This window comes from Ursus americanus, chromosome 12 (assembly GCF_024610735.1).
Source record: "Ursus americanus isolate L20-20 chromosome 12, mUrsAme1.1.p, whole genome shotgun sequence".
Taxonomy (NCBI): Eukaryota; Metazoa; Chordata; class Mammalia; order Carnivora; family Ursidae; genus Ursus; species Ursus americanus.
In genome coordinates, this window is record NC_142138.1 from 20953460 (window position 1) to 20978750 (window position 25291).

Consider the following 25291-nt stretch of genomic DNA (forward strand, 5'->3'; position numbering starts at 1 on the left):
GGGGCTGACTGAGCTACTCCCACACGGCCATTTCCTATTCCAGGCTCTTGCTCTCTGTTAAGCTCTTTTCTGAGGTGCTCTTCCAAGCTTAGCCTCTATATTGGTTTCTAATTGCTGTTGTAACAAATTACCACAAATTCAGTGGCTTAAAATGACAAATTTATTATCTTCCAGTTTTGGAGGTCAGAAGGCTGGAATGGGCCTCACACGGCTCAAATGAAGGTGTCGGCAGAGGCCCCATCCTTCTGGAGGCTCTGGGCGGGGGGGAGTCCATTGTTTGCCTTTTCCAACTTCTGGAGGCTACCTGCATCCCTCAGCTTGTGGCCGTGGCATTCCAACCTCTGCTTCTGTGGTCATGTCTGCTTCTCAGACTCTGACCCTTCTGCCTCTCTGCATTGACTACCTGAAAAATCCACAACTGTCTCCCCATTTTAAGGTCAGCAGATTAGAAACCCTAATCCCACCTGCAACTAGGATTTCCTCTTGGCACCTAACATACCATATTCACAGGTTCCAGGAATTAGGACGTGGACATTTTTGTCCATATCTACACACCACCTAACACTCGCACACGCACACACCCCTAGTTCCTCATGGGACCTGGATTCCAGGACCTTCCCCTTCCTATAGATGCTGCTCACCTTCCTATGGATGCATTCTGGTTCTTCAGTGTTCAGTCAATAAACATTTATGGGGGCGCCTGGGTGGCACAGCGGTTAAGCATCTGCCTTCGGCTCAGGGCGTGATCCGGCGTTATGGGATCAAGCCCCACATCAGGCTCCTCCGCTGGGAGCCTGCTTCTTCCTCTCCCACTCCCCCTGCTTGTGTTCCCTCTCTCGCTGGCTGTCTCTATCTCTGTCAAATAAATAAATAAAATCTTAAAAAAAAATAAACATAAACCAGCTATTATGTGTTAGGCATTCTGCTAAAGGCAGCGGATACCAAGAAAAAAGACATAGTCCCTGTCCTGAAGGAGCTTGCGTTTAAGTGATGCTGACAGAAAAATCATGAGAGACAAGAAAATATGGCAAATACTGAGATGAAAGGGAGCACAGGAGATGAAGGGGCACCCAGGACCTGGAGCTTGGGGATATGCAAAGATGTACATTACGGCACCTATTCCTGTCCTGGATCCACAAATCAAGACAGTAGAATTTACCAGAGAAAATAAGGATCTGTGATCTGGTCTCTGGGGTCCCTGAAGTATCAGTGCCCAGGGATGCCAGGCAGAGCTGGGCTGCTCACAGACTGACAAGCAGAGGAACACATAAATCTCCCTCTGTGCTCCTGAAAGCCTCACTTCAGCTCAGGGTCAGTGGCAGCCAGAAGTTACTCATTACCGAGGTGAGGAGGACCACTGCCAAGTACAACAAGCTTGTACGGTGTTCACGAGGGACGAGCTCATCCCCGGTGGCCGGTCCTCCCATTTCCCCAGTCTGAACCTGACCTAAAAGAAGGTCTTATTTTGAAAGTTGAAAAGGGAAGAAATTGTTAAATTAAATACACAAAGATGTAGTTTAGTTCCTCTCTGAGTCTGAAATGTGGAGTCTGAGGAATGCGCTGGGACTTGTAAGCTTTCAATGAATTTGTTTGTTTTAGTTATCTATCATAGCTCCGTTCCCTGGATGTGCCTGATGACTGACCTTTGTTCCTACTCTTATCATAAGAAACCGAGAAGCTATCATCTGAGTCTGTAGGTCCTGCCCGCAGATGTTTCACAGGAACCGAGGGAGGGCCTGATTTCCAGCTCAGCACTGAACTCTACTGTCTCCTTTCAGAAACACAAGTACATGTATATCTATATATATCTATATATATCTATATATATCTATATCTATATCTATATATATATATATTTTTTAATTTTCCTATTTAACCTTCCTAGCTATGACAAACCAGGCTCCCTTATATAAAACACGTGCGTGTACACACACACACACACACACACACACACACACACAATTTCCTTTCCAAACCAAAACGCTACTTTGATGAGACTGGATTCCTGTTATGTCAGGTGACTGTGAAATCCCTGGTGTTTGTATAGGGCTTTATAGTTGGCCAGAGGTGTTCTCGGCTATTGAATTTTGCTCCTCAAAACCACCTTGTGAAACAGTGTCCTCTATGGGGGGTCCATTAAGCCCTAAGAACCTTTCAAAGCCAGAGTCCCCTCTGAGAATGCTGACTAAATGGGGACTTTCCATTTTTCACTAAGTTGAAGAAAATAAATTCGTCCCTTCATCTCCAAAGGACTAAACCAGAGATCAGTTTTATTCTCTGCTCCTAGTTCCATATCTGCTCTATGGCCATGAGCCTCAATCTGAATACCTCTAGCGACATGGCCATCACCTCCTAAGGCAATCTCTGTCTTGATTGTTTCTGACTGATGGGCAGGCAGAGAAGTTTACAGATGCTCCTAGTGCATCTGCAAGAGGGCCACGAGAAAGGACACCACCTTCATGGGGTTTGGTGTGAGCCCATTACAGTTTCTCTCTATTGGAAACGGCCAAGCAACCCAATCAGATCTTTTCTCTTGGACAATATGAATGACAGGGAGTCACAGAAAACGTAGGCCACTGAATCTAATGTCTTTTCCTTCCAAATAATGCATGAGGTCTTCTGTTTATCCCAATCCTTGAAGTACCAGGACTTGGAGTTACTGTGGCTAAAGAGGACATTGCCTCACATCGGTGAAAATACAACTCCATTAATGAAGGAAATTTGGATGCTTCTCCTCCTTGAAACTTTCAAAAGTCAAATATAAAAGTCTAATTATTATGCTCATTGTAAAGGTAAAGACGTGAAGTCTCAGGAAGATTAAGCAATCCAGAAGTCTCCTGGCTAGGAAGTGGGACAGCTAGCCTCTGTAACCCTGGCTACAGATTTTAGTTAACTAAAAACAAACCCAAAAAACCTAACTGAAAGTCTTTAAAAATTAAAACTAAATAAAAAATTTTAATATATGTTTTTAGATAATAAACAAAAACAAAAACTTATACAGCACAACTTGGATAGATCTCTGGGGAGTTATGCTGGGCAGAAAAAAAGCCAATTCCAAAAGTTTACAAACTGTATGATGCTATCATATAACATTTTTGAAATGATGACATTTTAGACAGGGAGGCTAGATTAGTGGTTGCCGGGGAGAGATGGGGACAGGTGTGGGGGTGGTGGTCAGCAGACTTTGACTCTGAGCTGGGTGGTGTGGACATTGTTCCTTCTGCCCAGGGCCAAAGCAGAGTGAGTTTTAGGTCAGCTGTTCTTCAATGAGCCAACCCACAGGAAATGCTTGGCTTCCAGGGCAATTTCTCAACTCACTGTCCACCCTAGAGAAATTAAGTGAAGTTATGAGTTTTTCAAATGTTTAGTGTGACATTAAGATTGATACACAGGTACTTCCCTGGGGGAAAAGTATGTTTATAGCAGCTTAGTGCTGCAGGGTCAACTGGACGTGCAGGTGACAATGAAGATTGATGACAACCTACAAACCATCACATCTGGTTTGTGGAAAGGCAGGGTGACCAGATGGCCTGGGAAGTGAAGCCTGAGAAAAGAGCAGTTCCAGCTTGAAAGAAACTCCAGCTCAGAAAGAACTGAGCTGTTGACTGCTCACAGCCAACAGACCAATGGCAAGGGCAAAGATGTACAAGAAGTCTGGCAGACAGTGTAAGAGAGGACTGAAGAGAAAAGAGAGAGCAGAGGGTATGTATAGAATTTGGAGCTTGAAGAGACTGTGTTTGGGCTCTGCCTCTTTGAGACTGTGAGGCTCTGAGCAAGTCTCAGTCTCTCTGAGTTTCTGATTCCTCATTTGCAAAACAGAGCAATGAACACTTGTTGGCCTACATTACCAGTTGGCTGGGATAAATAAGTAATGTAAGTAATAAATATTCTGTGAACACTTACATTCTTTGCAAATGCAAAGAAAAATAATGTGATTTGGCAAGATTCCTACTAGTGGCCTCTAAGTTTCTGGGCCTATGATTTGGCAAGTAAATCAATTCCACCTGATGGCCGATGGGTCCGTGTCCCTCAGGTGAGCTTCACTAAATGATCAGGTCTTGACAGCTATCGCACTTACCATCAATTCATGTTGGGGTCATACCATGGGAGAGGAAGGGGGCATGATGGGCTCCATCTAAGCTGAGCTCTAATAACTTCAGTTGGCTTCCTACTATGCTTCCATAGCTGATCCTTGGTCCAAAGCTATGCATATAGAAAGCCTTCAATAATGAACGAATGCTCATCTAATTTGGTTAGATGGGTTCTTTTCTTTTCCACTCAAGTAATTTGGAAAATCACTACTTTGGGAAATGCTGCACAGGAGAGGGGAGACTATCACAGTGGGTAACAGTCTAGCCAGAGACCCTGTAGGAGGGAGGCACTTAGGGTGAAGTTGAAAACCCTCTTTGAGAAGTGTCATGGTGTGGCAGAAAGCACGTTGGCTCTTAATGCAAGTAGCTGTGTGACAAAGACCTAGATTGGTCTTCGCCGAGCCACGGTTTTCTCACCTATAAAATGGTCATAACAATAGTGCTCTCCTCACGGAATTGTCCTGAAGACTAAATGAGATAAATAGATATGGCACAGCTGGCACAGAGTAGAAACACGATAATTCAGATCCTTTCTTTCTTTGAAGGATAGGAAGAAGCTAGCAAAACTCCTTTAAAATATCTTCTTGTCCATGTTTTTCAGAGATAATGAAAACAGGAGCCTTGGCTAGCTAAGCTTATCCTCTTTGTAGCTCCTGGGAACGCACCTTATCAAACATGGGATTTGGAGGCAAACATAGACTCATATTCATGCTCCACCAATTACAAGCTATGTGATCTTTAGCATGTTAGCTAATCTCTCCTAATCTCTGTCTCCTCAGTGTAACACAGAGTTTAATAATAGCTATGAATATGGTTGTTCAGAAAGTTAAACAGGTAGTAAATGTAAAATGTCTTAGGACATCGTCTTAAACATACTCTGAGTGCAATAAATGCTTGTTCTCATAACTATCTTGGGTGTGGCAGCAGGTGTGCACAGAGAAATGAAGGACAGAATGTCCACAGACATCGCTATTATTTTTCATAATCATCACTAATCTTTGGTTCCATCTGTGCAGTATGTTCTTCCCACTTGAGTTCCACAATAGTTCACACGGGAGTGTGGATGAGCCAACAGGGTAGCATGACTGCCAAAAAATGACAGATGTAACCCTAACACCACACCTGGACTACTGCATGACACATTTACGTCGGATATGAATGAACCAGCGAGCACGCCAAAGAGAGCAAGTAGGATGGGAAAATGGCTGGAAAGATGCCACATGAGAAATGTCTGAGGGCCTGGGACAAGAAAAACCGAAGAATGAGTACAACTAAACCAACATTTGAAGGGCTGATAGGTGAAAGGACGATGTCATTTATTCTGTCATTTCCTGGAGAGCAGAACTCAGACCAATGGGTCGAAGTTACTTGGGGATACAATTCGAAGAATTTTCTGACACGGCAGCTGTCTAGCAGTGGAGCAGGCTGTCCAGTGAAGGAGGGCCGGAGTCCCAGAGCCTGGCACTTTGGGGCAGAGGTGGGTAGGCTGGCACGGACATCCCCCAGGTCCTTCACAACTCTGCAAGTCTATCTCAGGAGAGGCCCATGATGGCTCCAACAAAGCAGTCTTGAATTAGCAACTCATTTTATAAACCGGTTCCTTCAGTGTGTTATAAAGCTTGGCATCGCAGGAGAATACAGGGGAAAGACATCTTACTTACCTCAATACTAGCTATAGTTCCTACACTACATGAAAGGCCCCGTCTACGTATTTCACAACTACGTAACGCTTATCACCTCTAAGGTTACCCGAAGTGCCAAACCCACCTCTTTCTCATGTTAAATTTCTCATTCCAACAAGATAGTGGAGAAAGGAAGCTATCACCAATGACGTTTAAAAATGGACTTCGAAGAAACAACTGCTTTGTATTTGAGCATATTAGTTAATACCATGAACTTCAGTTTGCTTATATGTAAAATGGGGATGACAGTGATATTTACCTCTAAGGGCCATTCACTCAACAGATACGTGAGCGCGAATTATGGACCAGGCCTTGTTCCACTTCCTGGGAACTTGAGCTAACAAGACATACAGCCCTTGTGGAGCTTCTCTTCTGGTTGGGGGGAGATGGCAGTACACACAGCAAGCGAACTGGAGTATGTTAGTGTGAACATACTATGTAAAAGTGCTATGACACAATTAAGCAGGGATAGGGACAGGGAAGCGGCGATGGCAGTTCCTAAGAAAGGATTCAGTAAGCTAATGCAATAAAAATGACTGCATGGACAGGTTCAGTAGAACGTCTTCAGTAAGTATTAGCTATTAGACGACGGAGACTTCTGAGCTCCCAGGACCTACAGCTAAATGCATCATCCAGTCCTAAATGACTGAAGAGGTGGTATGTATTCAAAATCAAAACCGAAAGGAGTGGATCCTGATTATTTTCTTCAAGTGGACGAATCAATGAAAATATCATGACTCTGGGGTTCTGGCATTGCCTCACTTATGCAAGGATGCTGATAAGATCTGTAGGAAATATAGATATGCAGGAACTGGGGCTTGAAAGCAATTACATCAGGTGAGTGACCTAACTTTTCTAAGCTTTGGCTTTTCCCCGAAATTTGACCAGGACTATTAGAACGTTTAATAATCACATACATAAAATGCTGGGCACACAGCAGGTACAGTTAGCTTACATTATCATCATCATTGTCCAAACTCATCTGAATTTTCAGATTTTCACTGTTCAGAATGAAAAAACAAGGCCGTATTCCTCAGGAGGGAACATTCCACAATCACGTGTTGCTAGGAGTTGGCCTAAGGTCACTTGTTATGAGAACAAACCAGGAAAACGTAATGAAGCGTTCAGCTGATTAAATGCTCAACAGTTCTCAGCCTTGCTAACTCCTTGGATGCGGTCTTCAGAATTCCAGAAGATGCAAACAAAAGACACACTGATTCACTCAAAACAGTTCTTCGTACAAATCTGAGGATTTAGCCAAAAAGCAGTCCAAAAGGATTTATGAAGTGTGCTTCCCTCCGCAGAGCCTGCAAGGAGACACACAGGCTCCCTTTAGACAGCCCTATTTTCCCAGAGACCTCTGTAGCATCGTCTCTCCGCTTCTCACCATTCTGAGTCTCGGGAAATGAGAATTTAATTTGTTCTGCGCTGAACTTTTTCTCTTGGGGACTTTACAAGGAAGGAGCTCTTTCTGTTTTCCCCTGTCAGTCCCACTTCCACAAAATCTTAAGGAAAGCTTTCAAATGTTCATTGGTGTTAGTGCCTTTTCTACTAGCCATCCCCAAGACAAGAGGGCTATTTCTAGAACTGGAAGTCCTCCATTCACTCCTATAGCACAGTAACCCCTTCTCTGCTGATGGGAGCCATGCATCCCGCAATCTGCCCCTTCCAGGGGTCACTGTGATCCCCTGGTACTTCAAAAGGAATTAAGAGGGACAAAGGTGTGGGCTTTGCTGGGTCTAAGCCAGTGCTTCTCAATCTGTGGTGAAAGACCAGTTTGTTCTTATTTCCAATCCACCATGGACTGGTAATTTTCATAAAATACAGTAAAAATTAATTGCTAGGAAAAAATTTAAAGACAGAAAGTGCAAGCCAATGTTTTATTACTAGATTCGACAGTCATAAAATTACTTTGCCACACTGCAAAAACTTTAAATGTTTATTCACAACTTCTGTATTTTATCTAGCTGTGGATTGCAGCACTGATCTGTTACTGGTGAGCCACGCACACTTTATTTGAAATGAAACATAAAGCCAACTTTCCCTATGAAATATTTAAGTGCAGTTGTTGGCACATAGTAATCACTAAATATGAGCTACTGCTGTTCTCCCCAGGCTGGTGCGATGAGGGGACACATTAAGGGGACTGAGATGATGTCTGAGTTTCTACTCTGTTGCTACTGACCTTGGACAAGTGTCTTCACCGTCCTGAGCATTAGTTCAAAATGTAAAATACATAATGAGATGATCTACAGTCTACCATCTTAACCGGTGACTTGTGAATTTAACTGAAACCCACAGTGAAAAAAATTGCAATGCATTATGTCCCAGTGCACAAACCCACACACACAACTGCCAAGTTTCATGAAGTAGTATTATCCTTACCACATGCTATGCATTCTGATTATTCTCTATTTTTTTAAAACGCTGCTCAAGACATACTTGGTTTCAAACCTACAGCTTGAAAATGATCTCTAGGGTTCCTGTCCTCGATGGTAGGGCTGACAAGTAAGTCGGGTCCCTGTCGGTCACCTGCAACTTGATTTCCAGACAGCACTGACATTACTAAAGGCAGGTGCGTCAGTCTGCTGCTTTTGTTGAAGCCAGCTGATTCTACACTGGGATACTCTTTTTAAAACATTTTAAATTCAAGTACAATTACAGAGTTATATTAGTTTCAGGTTTACAACATGATGATTCAACCATTCATGTCTTAGTGTTCATCAAGATATGTGTACTTATCCCCTTTAACTGTTTCACCCAACGCCCCCCTCTCCAACCTTACAATGGGATATTCTTAGTCAATCTATTGTCTGGGACTCACACCCCTGGATAGTAACCTAGAGGCATCACTGGAAAACTCCTACCTGCCCTCCTGCAAGTTTCCTTCAGGCAAATTGACAGACGATTGTGAGCAAATTTCCTTATTGGATCTTGCTGTCTGGCTAACTTGCCTCCTTGCTTCTGGAGAAGGGGCAGGCATGGGCATCCACAGGCCACCAGAAGTGTTAGGACTGCACTGGTATTTCCACTCCTTCACGTGTTAGAAGCAGCAGGTGAGAGACTGCGTAGGAAAGGAATACTGACATGCAGCCTCCTCTGTGAGAGGGGATTTTATAGCCCTTTTATTCTTTTAATGAATCACTTTAACTTGAGAATTGCAACTCTGTTAAAGAATAAAGCATGAAATTATTTCCAATGACTTCTGTTGTGCTCTGTATCACCTCCCCTTTCCTCTTTGTAAGAACATCTCCAATTGGCCTCCAGCTCCGAGTAGCCAAGTGCTTCGTTTGGTAACCTTACCCTGGTGTTGTTACGAGGCTCTGTCGCTCTCTCCAGGTGACACAGGGCTTGATGCTCTAGGGGCGTGGGATGGAGGAGTGAGGTGTTCTCTCTCACCTGCACCCCCACCTTCTCCCTGGGCTGACTCTTGGGTTGCTTCATTACTTTCCACAATGAATTTGAGAGCTGCTTCTGAGGAAATGACAGCTTTCAAAAGGCCCCACCTGAATGCTGGCTTGCCTCTTCATGAAGTTCAAAGGGGAATCCGGAAATGACTTCCCCACACACACACCCTTGGTGGGGGGTGAATTTTCTGCCTGGCTAGAGGCCTGCACTTTGGGATACTGTCCACATCCTGGCTCGCTCCTGGGGGGAACACATCTGTGAACTCTTTGTTGAGCGGCACCACCAGGGTTCCCCTCAGAGGTTGTGAGGAGTGCTCTCCTGTTAGGCACTAGCTAGAAAGCTTAAGTTCCCAGCCATTTTCTGTGGATTCACTTGAGACCATAGTGTCCAAGAAACCTCACATCCATGTCCCATCCAATATGTCCTCCCTCTTTCCTCTCTCCACCCCTCTTAGTTTTGCAGAGTCTGGGCATGAAGGCTTCCTTCTGGGATAACATTCACCAATTTTCAGACAAATGATGATCTCCAAGTTGAATGCACCCTTCTCTGAGGGAGGTTCCCCCAAAAGTTGACATCTCTCCCTCTTCTAGCCCTTTTACATGGGTGCGAGGGATGAATGCAATTCAAGAATCGGTTCTGCTGAAATGACCTTTTGAAAAAGCTCTGCAGGAAAATGCTGGCCACAGAGCTGCAGTCCTCTGACCATAGAAAAGTGGGTTGTCGTTGTTTTGTTAAGCCTGAATTTTTTGTTGTTTCAGTGTAGTTACACAATGTTATTACATTAGTTGGAATAGCTACAAGAAAAAGAATGAAACTGGACCACTTTCTAACACCATGCACACAAATAAAATCAAAATGGATTAAGAATCTAAATGTCAAAAGTGGGGATTTTCAACACTTTGTTTTTAGCTGTGAGCTCTTTTCACAAAAAACTCTTCTTAGAGAACAGGGAAGACTCCACTCATCACATTACCTTAGATTTCTACTGCAAGCCACACTGCAGGCTGTCACAGCAACAGATAGAGACGTGGTCCTTGTCCTCAAGGAACTCCCAGTCTAAGGAGACGTCAAATACACCTAACCCCACACATAGCCCTGTAATTGTGACAAGTGCTCTGAAGAAAAAGCACAGAGTGACACAAGACTGGACATACTTGGTGTCAGGGAAGGGGTCTCTGAGAAATCACTATTTAACCAGAGGCTAACAACCAGGTGGAGTGAATAGCAAGGGTATTCCAGGCAGAAGAAAATGCACCTAAGGCAGGAGGAGACCTCGTTCCCCAAGGAATGAGCCAGTCAACTGGGTGCGAAAGATGAAATCAGAGAGGTTGGTGAAAGCCAGCCTGCCCAGGACCTCCAAGCACATTAAGGACAGTAGTCTTGGTCCCCAGAGTAAAGAAAGCCATCAGAGGGCTTTTGGTGCCATGATCAAATTTTCATTTTAAAAAGGTAATGACACTGCACAGCTTGAGAGAACATCAGAAGGCAAGAATGGAATGGGGAAGGTAATGTGCATGGCCGTATGTAAGTTTTAAAGTGTTTCTATGTATGCTGGGTTTAATCCCTTTTCAAAGCCTCACCTACTAAACAACATTCAAGAGCAAATTGGATTAACTTAACATTAACTTAATTTCCGATACTTTCCTGTTCTGGACTCAGACCCTCCCTCTTACAGCTTGCTAGCTGTGTGGCTTAGGGACCGCCACGAGCCTCCTCAGGTTCCTCAATTATAAACTAAGGCACACTCTTCTACTCTGATTTGCATTAGCATGAAATGAGCGCCTGGGTGCTCAACAAACGTGGACTCGTCTCCAGCAAAAAAGGTAAAAAGGCCTCTTCTATTTGATCCAGTTGCTTAAACAAAATCCTCTGTATATAAATTACACAAGAGATGGTCCAAGATGAATTTACTGGAGAGTGGCACATTTTATGGTATTAGGATATTAGAATAATTTAAGACTTGCTAGGTGAGCAGGATTTTTTTTTTTTTTACAGATATCAGTGAGTGATAATGAAACGAAGATTTATGTCTAGACATTTTATTGGCAGACATTTTAATTAAAACTCCTTGATATCCTCCCCATAAAAAAAGGTGTCTATATTCCCAATGACATAGCTTCCCAGAAATCTAGTCTTTATCAATGTACCTTTGAGAATTTCCACCTTCCTAGAGGATCTAACCTCTACAGTAAAAATAGTGTGTTATCTACAAAGGGGTGAGCAAAGGTACCACTGCTTCTCAGTCTGATGCCCAGGGCAGACACTGGGAGACGTGGATGGGTGGGTACAGCACTCCTTTCTGTGGACCAGATGGAGCCTCAGGAGTTGCAACAAAGTGCTCTAGGCAGCTACCCCCACTCGCCCGAAGATACTCCCAGTGTGACGGCACTCATTTTCAAAGCGGGGGGCGGGGGGAATGAAGCAATGGGAGTCTAAGTAATATAGGTAATACACCTGGAATTTGATTTACAAAGAGCAGAATATGAAAACGAATTTCCCACTAAACTGGAATTGTTCACATCTTCCCATTTTCTTAACAGCACTACCCATTTCCTCATCTCATGGAAAACACAAGTACAGTAATAGTACAAATGCGTAAAAACGTAATCAGCTTAACTCGATTCCATTTCTATTACGTGAATTGTTTTAACATATATTACATCAGAGGCATGTATTACAACCCCAAACCCTTTCGAACAATTTAAAGAACTACAGTTGAGAACGTTCCAGGAACATTGTCATACTTGGCATTCTTTGTCAATGGGAATCTTCACAATGATGTTCTAGGTACAGAAGGAAAGTGTGTTGGTGCCTCCCTTAGTCTTGCTCATGCTTAATGAGAATTTGTGTGGTAAACGATTAATTGAACAGGTAATGGTGAGAATGAACTGCGTGACAGGGATATTTTTGTAAATATGAATACAAAGTTTTAAGGGAGCAATTTTTAGGGGGAAAAATCCTCTACAAGCAGCACAGAAACACAAAGAGGCTTGCTGTCTCAAAAAGCAATTGATCTGGAAAAAACAAGTCCATTTAATGACACATTTCTAATCGCCTGGTTATTCAGAAAAGCTAACAATGTATTAGGTATACCTAAGTATCTGATTGGTGTGGCGGGGTCAAGAGCTCACACCCCTGCTCCAACTTTGCATGGTCTGATCAAGGCAAAAATACCGCATGGGATTTGGTGGGGGCAGCGGCTACAACTACCATCCGATTTCCAAAGCATGGACCCAAGTAGGAGCTTTGTGATGTAGTAGAAATGGTCCACAAATGCTTTTTACTCACGGCTAATAAAACATGATCCCTAAGACAAGATCACTGCTGCCTTACTTCTTGTCTCCATGCTTTTACTTCTCTTACTTTCAAATGTAGACATGTAGTAACAAATAGAACTCTTTCATGATCAACAGCAAGCTTAGAACACTCCTTTTAATGAGGCTGGTCGTATTTGAGTTACAAGTCTAATTAGGATATGTACAAGTCTGATTTATTTAGAGACACGAGATACTGGAGCGATTCTTTTCATTGTTATTTCTACATTTTGAGAATATGCCACACTTGAATGTTCCTTTAGTCATCAAAATGGTCACGTATGTACACAGAGCTAGCTGTGTGTATATAATTCATGGTACACAGTACATGCACATATATATACAATTTCATCTTTACCACCATTCCAAAGAAATGGGCTGAGACAATTGGAGCATGGAGAGACCCAGCGAGCTACCCTGATTTCACCAGAAAAAGTGTAAAGCCAACAAGAGGTACCCCAGCACCTCACTGACTGTTTAGGTCGTTTTTTCCATTTTTTTAGTACTGTTAGGCTTCAGTTTCTTTATATTTTACAAATTTTTTTTTAACCATGCTAAGTTATCTCAGAAACCCTGGAAATATGCTAACAATCTACAGACTAGAGAAGTTTAAACACAAAAAGACATGAAAATAACACGTTAACATTTTGAATTCTTATTTGAAACTGTTATCCTCACACTGAAGAATAAGGAAGAGAGCCATCAACTCACTCCTGTTGTGGGCTGCAACAGTGCTTTTACCCTGAAGTGCCTTTTTTTTTTAATTGTGGTAAAATATACATAAAATGCACATTTTAACTATTCTTAAGTATACAGTTCTGCGGCATGAAGTACATTCACACTGTTGTGCAACCACCACCATCAATCTCCATTTTTTTATCTTCCCCAATAACTCTGTACTCATCAGACATCAATTCCCCCTATCCCCCACCAGTCCTGGGCAACAACCATTCTACTTTCTGGCATTAGACTGGAATTTGACTACTCTAAGAATCTCATACCAGAGGGGCCACACCATAGTTATCCTTTTGTGTCTAGCTCATTTCACTTAGCTATCATCAAGGTATGATATAGCACAGGTATGTTGCAGCACATGTCTGAATTTTCTTTCTTAAGGCTGAGTAATATTCCATTGTACCCATACGCCTCCTGTTTACCCATTCGCCCACAGTTGCTTCTACCTTTGGACTACTGTGAATAATGCTGCTATGAACCTGGGTGTACAAATACCTGTTTGAATCCCTTCGTTTGGGTATATAACTGGAAGTGGAACGGAATGCTGGATCATACAGTATTTCTATGCTTAATTCCATTCTTACATACCTAAATGAAGAACGCAATGAACACACCAACCAAACATTGTATGTTTTAATCAAAGCAGTGGAAAAACCCCATCAGATTTTCATTGCATCACATTTCACTTAACCTGTTGGAACACCTTCCATCTATGAACTGCCTTGAAGATGCCAAAGACCTCCAGGCCTAGGCAAGCCTTCCAGAGCTCTTGCCACAGACCAAGCCTCAGGCTTTCCTTGACAGGAAACAGGACCCAGTACAGCTCCATCTGTAGAAGTGCCGGGGTGATTCCAAACTACACCCAACACTCAGCTCTGCAGCATCCCACAGGCTGGGCGTGGATCCTGGCATCAGACTCCAGTAAGTATAAAACCTGAATTTTTATAAAACTAGTAACGGGAAAACAGGAAGATGAAAGAAGGTGGTGAAATCCTCACCAAAGCCAATGATTGCACAACACATCGCTCCCGGAGGCACTTTTTTCCACCTGCTATAACACTAAAAATTAGGAATGTTTCAAGTTACTTGAGAATTCACCAATCCCAGAACTTTCCTTTCTTAGAAGTTCTTCCAGGGTTTCTGTCAGAAATTCCCTTTCTGTTTAAGGAAGCAGAAAACTCCCAAGGAATTTCAGGACCAATGGTATAATATACAGCTCCCTATAATTAATCAAAAACATCATCTAGCCTGCAGTTTAGAGAACCTGTGAATGTATGAGGACATGTGAAGGTACTGGCCGTAACGGGGTCGATGCCGTGTGGAAAAAAATTCAAGACCAAGCAGTCACTCTTTGGGAGAGAAGAGGGGTTAAAGAGAATTGTGTGAACCAGCAAAGGAATGCAATGACCAGAACCATCTGAGGATTACACAAAGGGTGAAACTGACCCTCTCTGGATGGGAAGGCAAAACGATGCCTCTCTGCTCACACCTCTGGTCCCTTTTTCCTCCTGCCTCAGGGAAGGACTTGATAATACACTTGGCCCAAGTCCAACACATTCACTGGGCTGCACTGATTAGCGGGTAAGGTCTCTGTATACTGAAGGGTCACACATGTTGCTTTTCCTTCCCTGGCTCCTCTCACCCTGAGGTAGGCACACCCTGACCTCAGCGGGCTCTGCCATCTCTTATCGCAAGCATATGGGTCACTGCTTCGGGTTCCTACAGCAGTCATCTATCCAGAGGATGGTTAGATTCCCAATACAGACATGAACCTGGGAAGACCTAAGAGGTCTCTGTTTAATGCACTGAGCCTAAGCTATATAAAATTATGTGAGCTTTGCAGCAGACTGTGAGCTAACACGTAGTAAGTTCGTGTACTTTGATTCTCGTCTGCTGCTGACGCACGTACACAGCTTCCTTAGGGGTTCCAGAACCTGCATCTAGTGTGGGATGCAGGCTAAAGATGCAGCATGCTCTGTTAAATTTCCTAGTCTTTTATGCAAACCTGATGCTGGGTTGGTATTCACAGATTTATCTCCCTAAAATCAATTTGTTTTAGATGTCACTTCAGAGTGGTCCTCAATTCTTGACAGAAATAAATTTACATTTTCTTTTCATGTAGAGGTGACAGCAACAATAACATGGACATTCAGCAACTATTTTTTTGAATAACACTAGATTCTAAATTATTTTTTATGTTTCTGAAACATGATGTGTCCCTATCCATTCCTTAAGCACAAAGATATAATTTTATTCATGCAATATCACCAATGTTGTTCAACATGCAGGGCTTTTTTCCCCTCCCTGTTTAAGCTGAATTTCATTTTGAACATCTAATGTTGGCAAGTATCTAGCTAATCAGGTTACCTCTCACATTTATAAAAATGGCAAATCAATTACTCCTCACAATCCCAGTGCAGCTCTTCCTGTCCCTGTACTTTAATAAAAATATCTTTGTACACTGAAAGGAAAAAAAAAACCAAAAAAACAAAAAATGGAGGGGGGGGGCGCCTGGCTGGCTCAGTGGGTGAGGCATGTGACTCTTGATCTCAGGGTTGTGAGTTCAAGCTCCATGTTAGGTGCAGAGATTACTTAAAAATAAAATATATATAAAAAAAAAGGCACAAATTTCTCTGAATACCTCTTCGGAAATACTAATTCACACTTAGCACTTATCTAGCACCAGCACCTGAAAAGTTTGAAAGATCTTAATACATGTCCACTCAGTGCAAGCATGTTCACCCTGCCATGCAAGCAACTACCCAACTCCTCCTTATCCCCGCCATGTCACAAAACAAGGCAAAGACACAGGGAATAACATACCCTACGTTACAGGAGATACACAACACAGGAACAGGGTAAGCGGGTTTCTGGGTTCCCGCCACTGTTTCACATGCCCACTTCATCTTCGGTCTTCCTTCCTGGGCATGACAGGACTCCTTGGATGGAAGGCAAGATGGCTGCCATCCTTCAGTTATCACAGTACTGTACCTTTAGAATGGACAGCATCAGCACTGTGATAACTGAGCCAGGGCAGCCTGTCAGTCACGCTGTCGGCCAGCACCATCCTTTCTGGGAGGCTGCACGACTCCCTCCGAAGGCTCCTTGCAGAGTGAAGAGCTAAAAGACCCCCTTCTGGTTCAAGATGTGGGGAAGCGAAGAAATAGTAGGGTCATGGCGCAGCAAGTGTTGAGACTGAAACAGTAAAAGGCCCGGTTGAATCATATGAGGATGAAAGATGAAAAGAAGATGAATGCATGGTATTGATGAGCAACGATGTGATTACGCTTTCACTCTGATAATACATCAAATATGCAGTAAGCTTCCCAGCTGTTTCAGCGTTATCTCTCTCACGCATGGATTCACTGACTTTATCTCCCTGACCTCAATCACCCATGCAATGAATACTTATTGAGGAACTACTCTGTTCCAAGTTCTCTTCTAGATGTTCAGCCAACGAAGATGAATAAGACATGGCCCTTCACCCTCAAAGTGCTCACAAACATAGCCACACAGCCACAATACTTCACATGTGCGCCTAACATTAAACAATTTCCTATGTGCATTCTCATTTGGTTTTCACAAGAACCCATATGGGTCTGTCCATGAATTACTCATTACTTTATCACCAAAGAATTCCAGAAATAGATTAGATATCATTAGCCCATTTTACAGACAGAAAATAAAAACCTGAGAGGTTAGGTGATATACCTGAGATCGTGCCCTAAGTTATGGTAAACCTGGGCTCAAATCCACATTCAATGATCAAGCCCAGTGCTTTTTTTCTCTATCCCAACCTGGCCATTTGACTCATCAACTGGATACACAATTTTGCAAACAAAATGATTTCTGAAAATATTTAATTTTGGCTTAAGATTTTTAGTTTCCTTAGTACGTCAGATCATGAAGCAGAAACCAGTGGGGATTTTATGCTTTAAGGAAATATGCACATTAGAAAAACAAACAAACAAAAAAAACTCCCTTTTATTGTTCTTGCTCTGAATGCTAAGCATATACTCAAATTGATGACACTGATGACAATTATGTAGTTAAGCCCACCTGCACGGTGTTTTCCACTACAGCTAATGTCAATTCTACAGTTAGGTGGTGCAAGAACCACGAACAACCTTTGGAATGCCTTTAAAAAAAACCAAACAAACCCCACAACATACACACATCACTTGCTTTGAAATTATCTGTACCTTTGAGATGCACCCTGAAGTCATTTCAGGAATGATTCTTACTTTTAATAAGAAGTACAAAAAGATTCTGAAATTGGAATTCAGGCTTCAGAATCTCAGCTTATTAAAACCATGATTCACTCGGTTTTTTTCCACGTCAGTCATAAGATCTCAAGTTATTTCAATATGAGTGGAACTTGACAGATATTTGAAAAATAATTATGTTTTCAATTAGGCATTTTCTCAGTTTCAATGATTCATTATATGTAAATTAGATATTAGCACTGTACTTCAAATAAGACCGATAGATAAGTCAATTCTTTAGATTAGAAGTCAGACCATAGGAGGACAGTGACTTTCTGCACTATGAAACTGACCTAATCTTCAGAAAAGTAATCTCCAGTGAAATAATCCACCTCCACACAAATTAAAACAACATTCTCTAATGTGCAAAAATATCTAATACTTGAGGAGGTCACAAAGGCTAGGTCTTAGCCAACTGATGTAATACAGAGTTGAAACACGAGAGGGCAACGAAGATTAAAAAAAAAAAAAAAAGTTGGATCCCACAACCTGAGGTTCCTGGAAATAGCTGCACATTTTCACTCAAATTATAAACATCTGCTACAGGAAAAAAAAATGATATTGTGATTACTTGAGAATAAAATTTTAGATAGCTAATCTGTCAAAAAGAAGAAAAAGATTACCACCTAACGTTTCCTGGCCACAGGTTGCATCAGCTTTGGAAAAGATGAATATTACTCCGAGACACTAAAGGGTGGACAAGTATGGGAACAATTAAGTAACCCCGATGTACTTAGTAGTTATTAGACTGTTGCTCACGAAACCTGAGCATTAACGTAACTGAATGTCTAAATACAAGGTATACAAAGATGAGCTTCATGTCCGTCATGCGTCACAAAGCTGAAATTCCCCTTCGTTAGCCATGACCGGAACCCACAGAACTAAACATTCCTGGTACAGTAAACAAAGGATCTTTCCTTATGTCGCTCTCGCTTCACTTTTTTTTTCTATCTAAACTGGGACTTAAAAAAAAAAAAAAAATCAACCCAGAGACCAAGTGATAAAAAGCAAACTGTTATTAGTGTGTGAATAAGAAACATTTTTTCTCAAAAGACTTTTCATATAAAAATCGAATTTTTAATACTAAAACAAGGGACTGCAGGTACTCGTGCTGCACTACCAAAGCATACTGCACAGAGGAGAAGAAAAAAGAATAGTGACGTAAAATGCTCTCCTCCCGAGATCAAACTGATTTTAAAGTTCTTCTATGATAAAAATGATACAAACCGAGAACAATTTCTTCGTGACGCAAGCACCAAATATTATCAATAAATCAAGTACCTGTGGTAAACTGGTATACTAAAGAACCTGCTTTTAAATCTTGTGGAGTACAAATGCACACACAAAGAACATGGCACGTCCCTCTTATCTCTGGACTAAAAATGAAAATACAATGACTTCAAACCTTTAAATAACTGAGTCAGTCATCGGAGCACCGTAAAATAAGCAACACGAAGTATTTAAAAAGTACTTTTAAATTAAAATAGCTTCACTAGGTCTAATTTCAATCCACCAGGCTTGTACTAAAATGTGGTTTTTCCCCAACTTGAAAACTGTAATCCAACTTCACTGATATTATAAAATGTGCACATCTGACCGAACCGGGAGGCTATAAAAATGTGCTGTCGACAAAAGAAGCTCAAGTATCAATTACTGCTTTGCATCTTATTGCAAAGCTTTGCTTCGTTAAGAGTTTTTAAAAACTAACCTGGAGTGAGGGGGTTACAGGTTTTTTTTTTTTTTAAGAAGAAACGAACTGGCTCAAAAGGCCAGGAGAAGCCAAGGACCGCTGCCCTGTGCAGGGCACTGTCCACCCCAATCCTCGCAGAGAAGCATTAACTGGGAGTAATTAGAAAGCAGTGTCCCACTCCCAGCACTGGCCCCTAAGTCATCTCCTGCGGCATATCCCTGACAGATCCATCACAAGGAAAAGCCCTACCAAAACAAGTATGGACACAGTAACGTAGAGGGAGAAAGAACAAGCGTTCTCACTTATGCTAACAGGGATTTTAGTCCAAAAAGGCTACAGAAGACTAAAAATTTACAAATAAATGGATCAGCCCCTAAATTCTGTTATTTACCTTCCCTCTTCTACGCACACACAGCATACATACTTGTAGTCCAACTTTCTATTCCACAGTTATCTTGCTTTCTGCTTTTGTTCTAAGCTCCATTCTCCGCCCATTTTGGATTTTATAGTCTGCTCACGAGTCAATTTTATTCTGATTTCACCTCTGTATTAAACCTTTTGAGATAACTAGTCAAAATGATCTATCCCTGGCTAGCCATCTCTAAACACCCTATCTCTAATTAATCTATGATTTCCTCATTGCTGCAACACTGTCATTTAAAAATGCTGGGTCTTAGATTCTCAGATGCCCTGCACGGACAGCTAAAGGGGGCAACACCAAAGATTTTCATCGACCTCAAGTTCTAGACCCGTGAGCTGCTCCAGAAACAATTAAACTCCTCTTTTCCGCAGAGTCCACCATTCTCAGAGCTTTTATTCCTACATCTGTAAAATACACACATTTCTACTTGTACCATATGCTACGGTGGTAGTGTACTCACTATTAGGTGCTATTTCTTACACAGGCGTACGTCAGAGATACTGTGGGTCTAGTTCTAGACCACTGCAATAAAGTATCACAATAAAACCAGTCAAAAGAATTTTTTGGTTTCCCAGTGCATATGCTACACCATAGCCTCTGAAGAGTGCAATGGTATTACGTCTAAAGAAACAACGTACAGAGGCACCTGGGTGGCTCAGTCGGTTAAGCTTCCCACTCTTGTTTTTGGTTCAGGTCATAATATAAGATAGCCCCCCACATCAGGCTCGCCGTTGGGGGTGGAGCCTGCTTAAGAGTCTCTCTCTCTCCCTCTGCCCCTGCTCGTGTGTACGTTGGCTCTCTCTCTCTCAAAAAAAAAAAAAAAAAGTACACACTTTAATTAAAAAGTACCTTACCCAAAAAATGCTTATCATCTGAGCTTTTAGCAAGTCATATTCACTGATTACAGATCACCAAAACAAGTATAATAATGAAAAAGTTTAAAATATTGTGAGAATTACCAAAAAGTGACACAAAGACACAATGTGAGCAAATGCTGTTGGAAAAATGGTTGTCAATGGACTTGCCCAACACAAGGCTGCCACAAACCTTTAATATGTAAAACAACAACAACAACAAAAGAACAAACACACACACAAAAAAAAACAAAAAGGAAAAACCACAGTATCTGTGAAGCCCCAAAAAACAAGGTATGCCTGTACTGTAATTTGACACTGCTAATAATTACTTCTTCAATCAGCAGTATTGTTCCTGAAGTCAGACTGTTTTCTTCATGGCACTTCACGACCCTAATCACAGTCTTTCCCACAACGTGCAAGCTCAACAGGTATTCGATTAACTGATGAACCTTGTCATTTCCTATGGATTCTCTAAACAGGTTATCAACCAAAGTATACGTTTAATTCCAGCCTGTCTGTACAGTCTTAAGCAAGGCACATGACAGTCTGGATCTATAAGATGAGGGTATTGCATTTAAATCACCCCTAAGTCCCTTCCAGTGCCATTAGTGGATCTCATTAGAAAAACCAAACCCCGAAGACAGCACTATCTCCATTCAGGTCGGCATTACACTTTTTTTTTTGGAGGCAAGGGGTCAGCAGCCTCATGGGCCCAATTACCACCAGTGGAGCTATGATGTGGGGATGGGGGTGTGGGGGGGTGGAGGAGAGAAAGTAAATGAAGGAGTAAGAAAAAACAGAGTGGTATCACTAAGATGCCACCAGGTGTCACAACAGTTACTGTGTCACACACTGTTCTCTGATAAGAGTTTGTTATGCCCAGGAGCCTTTTACAAAAGCAGCTACAGCCAAATGTGTGGGTATCTAAGTTTTCCCATGACACCTCTACTAGCCTTTCTAGTTCCCTGCACACTTTCATTGACCTTCCTGAGTAGGGCATGCCTCCCACATAGAAATATGCAAAGCATTCACTATTAGGTCTCATGTTCTAAAATAATGACTCTTGGGGTCCCCAAACTTCCACATGGAACACAGCAAAGGAGAGACTTCACGCAGTCACCTCTTCTGAAATTAATCCATCGACCAAAAGGAGCAATGTTATAGGCCGGTGCTGTATAAGACATGTGAATGCATGCCATGCATGTATTTTTAAATATTTTAGTAGCCGTATTTTTTTAAAAATTTTAAACAGATTAAATTAACCTTAACAATATATTTCATTTAGCTACATATACCTAAAATAGTATCATTTGAACATGTAATCAATATAAAAATAACTTGAGATATTTTACTTTCTTTGTACTAAGTCTTTGAAAACTGGAGTATAATTTACACTTACAACACATCTCAATTCAAACTCTAGATTATCATCAGAAATACTAACCTATACTTAGATTTCACACATTTTACAGTTTAAAAAGTAGATGCATATGTCCAAACTGTTTCCAAACATATTTAAGTTTTCTAATAACTGGATCAAATATCAATTTTAAGAATTTACTAAAATTTGAAATTCAGCTCATTATTGTAGCCAGATTTCAGGTGCTTGACAGCAACACGTGGCTACCATATGAATGTAGTTACAACCTGTCACCTGCATTCTTTTAAACCTGAACCAGACTGAAAGATGTTACCTCTTCAACCAGCAAGTCCTTCTACAACACCCACCAGGTGCACAATGATGCCAAGTATTTTCTGCCCCACTACTGATCCTTAAGCTGTCAATACTTTAGTGATGATCACTTATTAAGCAGCCCCTCCCAGAGACTGAACAACACTTTTCACTCAGAGAGAAAGGTACGTCTCAATTCAAGAAAAGAATGGAGACGCTGAAATTCAAAGATACACAGTTCAGTTCCAAAGTAAAGGTGGAAAATCCTGACGTTACTTCTTTGTCCAGGATCTTAGTCACCCCGCAAAAGTTACAGTCATTGTTTATAATGAGCCTCTGAACTTCGTACTTACAGCAGCTGTCACTGCATCCTGATTCTTCACCCTCCTCAAGTGCTCCCCCTCAGCCTCCCTCCACAACCTCCTTTATACTCTTCAGAGCACATTCCAGGAGCCCCTCTTCAATTCATTCTGAAAACTGCTTGTTATTGTTGACATACCAAAACATATGAATAATTCAATAAATGAATCCCGAACCACCCTATTAATCATTCATTGGTCTAGGTACCCAAGTTACCTTGAGAGAAGCTTCTCTGAATATGCATGGGAAGTACCCCCTCTACTCTTCCCCAAAGGAGCCAATTACAAACACTTTGGTTTTCCCTCCCTATGTCAAAGTTCAGTGTTCCTCCTGCAGCTGATTTAAAAGTTGATCTTCTAAAGGAGCTGGATTCCTAAGATAGTTCTATTTTGAGCGTTCTTCCTGTTCTGAAGCTAAAGTTGGAAGGGCTTAGGTGGTGATGTCATGAAAGAGAGGCTGTTGACTTTTACAGAAGGGTCTTCGGCAACTCTGGGGATGCTCATACAGTGGAACCGAGGGGGGTGATGTTCATTTCTTATCTTTCCTTTCCCTTCCCTTCCTTGTGAGTCCCAGCTATTATTTAGCCAGCAAGAAAACAAGTTCAAATAAGCATGCAAACGTATTTACATATTTACTCAAAAATGAAAAGACTGGGGAGATGGAAAATGCCTCACACTCTTGGGAAGAAGGGTGACAACCGCCTTCTCCACTCTTCATCCCCACCTTCCCAAATATCTATCATAGGACTACGGACAAAAAGGATAGGAAGAACAGCTGGTGAGAAGAATCAAGGGGTTAGAAATCTAGGAGGCTTGAAGAGGAAAATGCTGTTGGGGATATTTGGGACAGAAAGGGGACCCTTGGGTCCCTTCTCTTCCACTGTTTTCTCCTCCCTTTTGGAATGGTTGGATTTGGGGCTGGGTGTGTCTTCTGCTTGGGAGGCGTGTTTGGCTCTGGAGAACCAAGAGGGGCCAGGGTGGGGCCCAGGGAAAGACAGCCAGAGACAGGCTGCTTTAGGCCAGATTCTGGGCTAAGCTCTTAGGGAAAGAAAAAAAGGGGGTTGTGAGGAGAGAGCAGACAATTCCATTAAAAAACCTGGTAAGGAACAAATAAGGGCACTGACCTAAGGAGGTCACCTCTCTCAATCTAAACCCAGCACATAGTTGCTGGTTGGTGGGGTGCAGGTCCAGAGGGAAGACAAAATCCCAGCACATCTGTAGACCACAACTTGCCTGGGTCCTGGGATGGACGTGCCCCGTGCAATCAGCAGGTGAAAGCAGCACTTTCTCGTCAATTCTGGGATGGGGTATTAGCTAAGAACTCTGGGGAACACAAGATTCTCTGGTTTTTCAGCTCACCTCTCCTCCAAAGCGAGAATAAGCACAGGTGTGGTCCTTCTCCAAGAAGCTGGCTGCTGGCGTGCGGGTAGCTGAGTGAGGGAAAAGATTCCTTGGCCCGGGAAGGCAGGGAGAAGCCGTGGGTTCAGCTGCGACCAGGAGCAGGCGATCTCCGCCAAGTCCCTTCCCCCTTCTTGAAAACCGAACAGGACCGGCAGAAATTACAACAACGCACCCCCCTCCCCAATAATGTTTCTAATAAAAGAAACGGCCTCTCATGCCTACATAACAAAACTACACACTCTGGTTGATGGAAATAAACAGGTGAGCCCGTTGTGACGCGGGAAATGGGATGGGAGAAAGAACGCACAGAGAAATCGAGGCTTCCTCGCCCTCCCTGCACACCCTCCAGCCCGAGAGAATGTGCGTGGCAGGTTGCAAGCTAAAAATGCCACACTGAGAGACCCCCCCACCCCCCGCCCCGCGCCCATTCTCCCTCCTACCCCAGGGTACAGCGTCCCGGCCTCGTGGTAGCGCCCGGTCCCCGGACGCCGCGCGGGGCTCCCCCTCACCCCGGACCGCCGCCGCCGCGGGGACTCCGCTCTTCCTCTCTCCTCCCTCCCTCCTCCTCCGCCTCCTCCTCGCAGACTCCTCCCGCCGGATCCTTCATGTAAACAACATCCAGGCTCTATTTACAGTCGCCGCCGGACGGCGAGGGACCCACGCCAGCACCCTGGAAGAAGGCGGGGGTGGGGGAAAAGAGAGTGCGCAACATTTACACACGCACCCCGCCCCGCCCCTCCGCGCCGCTCCCCCTCCAAGGGGCCGGAGCGGGGTGCCGGGGACCACCCCGCGCCCTCGTCCAACCTGCGCCGCTCCTCACACCCCGGCGAGGGCCCGAGGACAACCGCGGAAATGCCCAGGGGTGAGGCCGCCCCCCCACCCCGCCGGAAAAACACACACACCTCCACAACAACAAACCCAGCCCGGCAACACACGCTCGAAGTCCGTGAGGGAGTGCGGAGCCCCAGGCCCGCCCCGTGCCACCGCCCCAGCGCCTGCTGCCTACCCCACGGCGGCGAACTGCTTGCGGTCCCCGGAGGCGGCTGAAGGCAGGCGCCCAGCGCCGGGCAGCGACGCGCCCTCGGCCCCCGCCGCCACCCGGCCCGCCCTCGGCCCGCCCCCCGCGCGGGCGCCCAGCCGGCCGAGCCCCGCGGCTGCGTGTGCGTGTGCGCGCGCGCCGCGGCCAGCCTCGCCGGAACGGCTCTAGTCGCCCCCGCCGCTTCCCGCGCCCCCGGCCGGCTCCGGCGCGCCGCCACACAGCGCCGGGAGCGCCGCGGCCAGCGCTCCGCGGCGGCGCACGGGCGCGCACACGGACGTAGACACTAGGCGGCACGGAGCCCCGCGCGGCCCCTCGCCGCCCGCAGGCGCCCGGTCCCGCGCGCGCCCGGCCGCCCCC

General features: G+C 43.7%; 1 protein-coding gene across 4 annotated transcripts in view; it reads right to left on the reverse strand.

Moving 5' to 3' along the window:
* The window catches only part of LOC123795348 (uncharacterized), a 71881-nt gene that overhangs the window by 43102 nt on the left and 3488 nt on the right, over positions 1-25291 (reverse strand). Inside the window, exons 1-3 of one of the 4 annotated variants that reach the window (XM_045802143.2) lie at positions 24798-25166; positions 24405-24565; positions 23854-24025 (exon numbers count right to left, since the gene is read on the reverse strand). In XM_045802143.2, coding sequence (XP_045658099.2) covers positions 23854-24025; positions 24405-24502 — 270 coding nt within the window. In that variant the 5' untranslated portion in view covers positions 24503-24565; positions 24798-25166. Of the gene's footprint in view, positions 1-23853; positions 24026-24404; positions 24566-24797; positions 25167-25291 lie in introns of those variants that run through there. The other 3 variants (XM_045802146.2, XR_015726260.1, XM_087865967.1) reach the window with 3 other exon arrangements.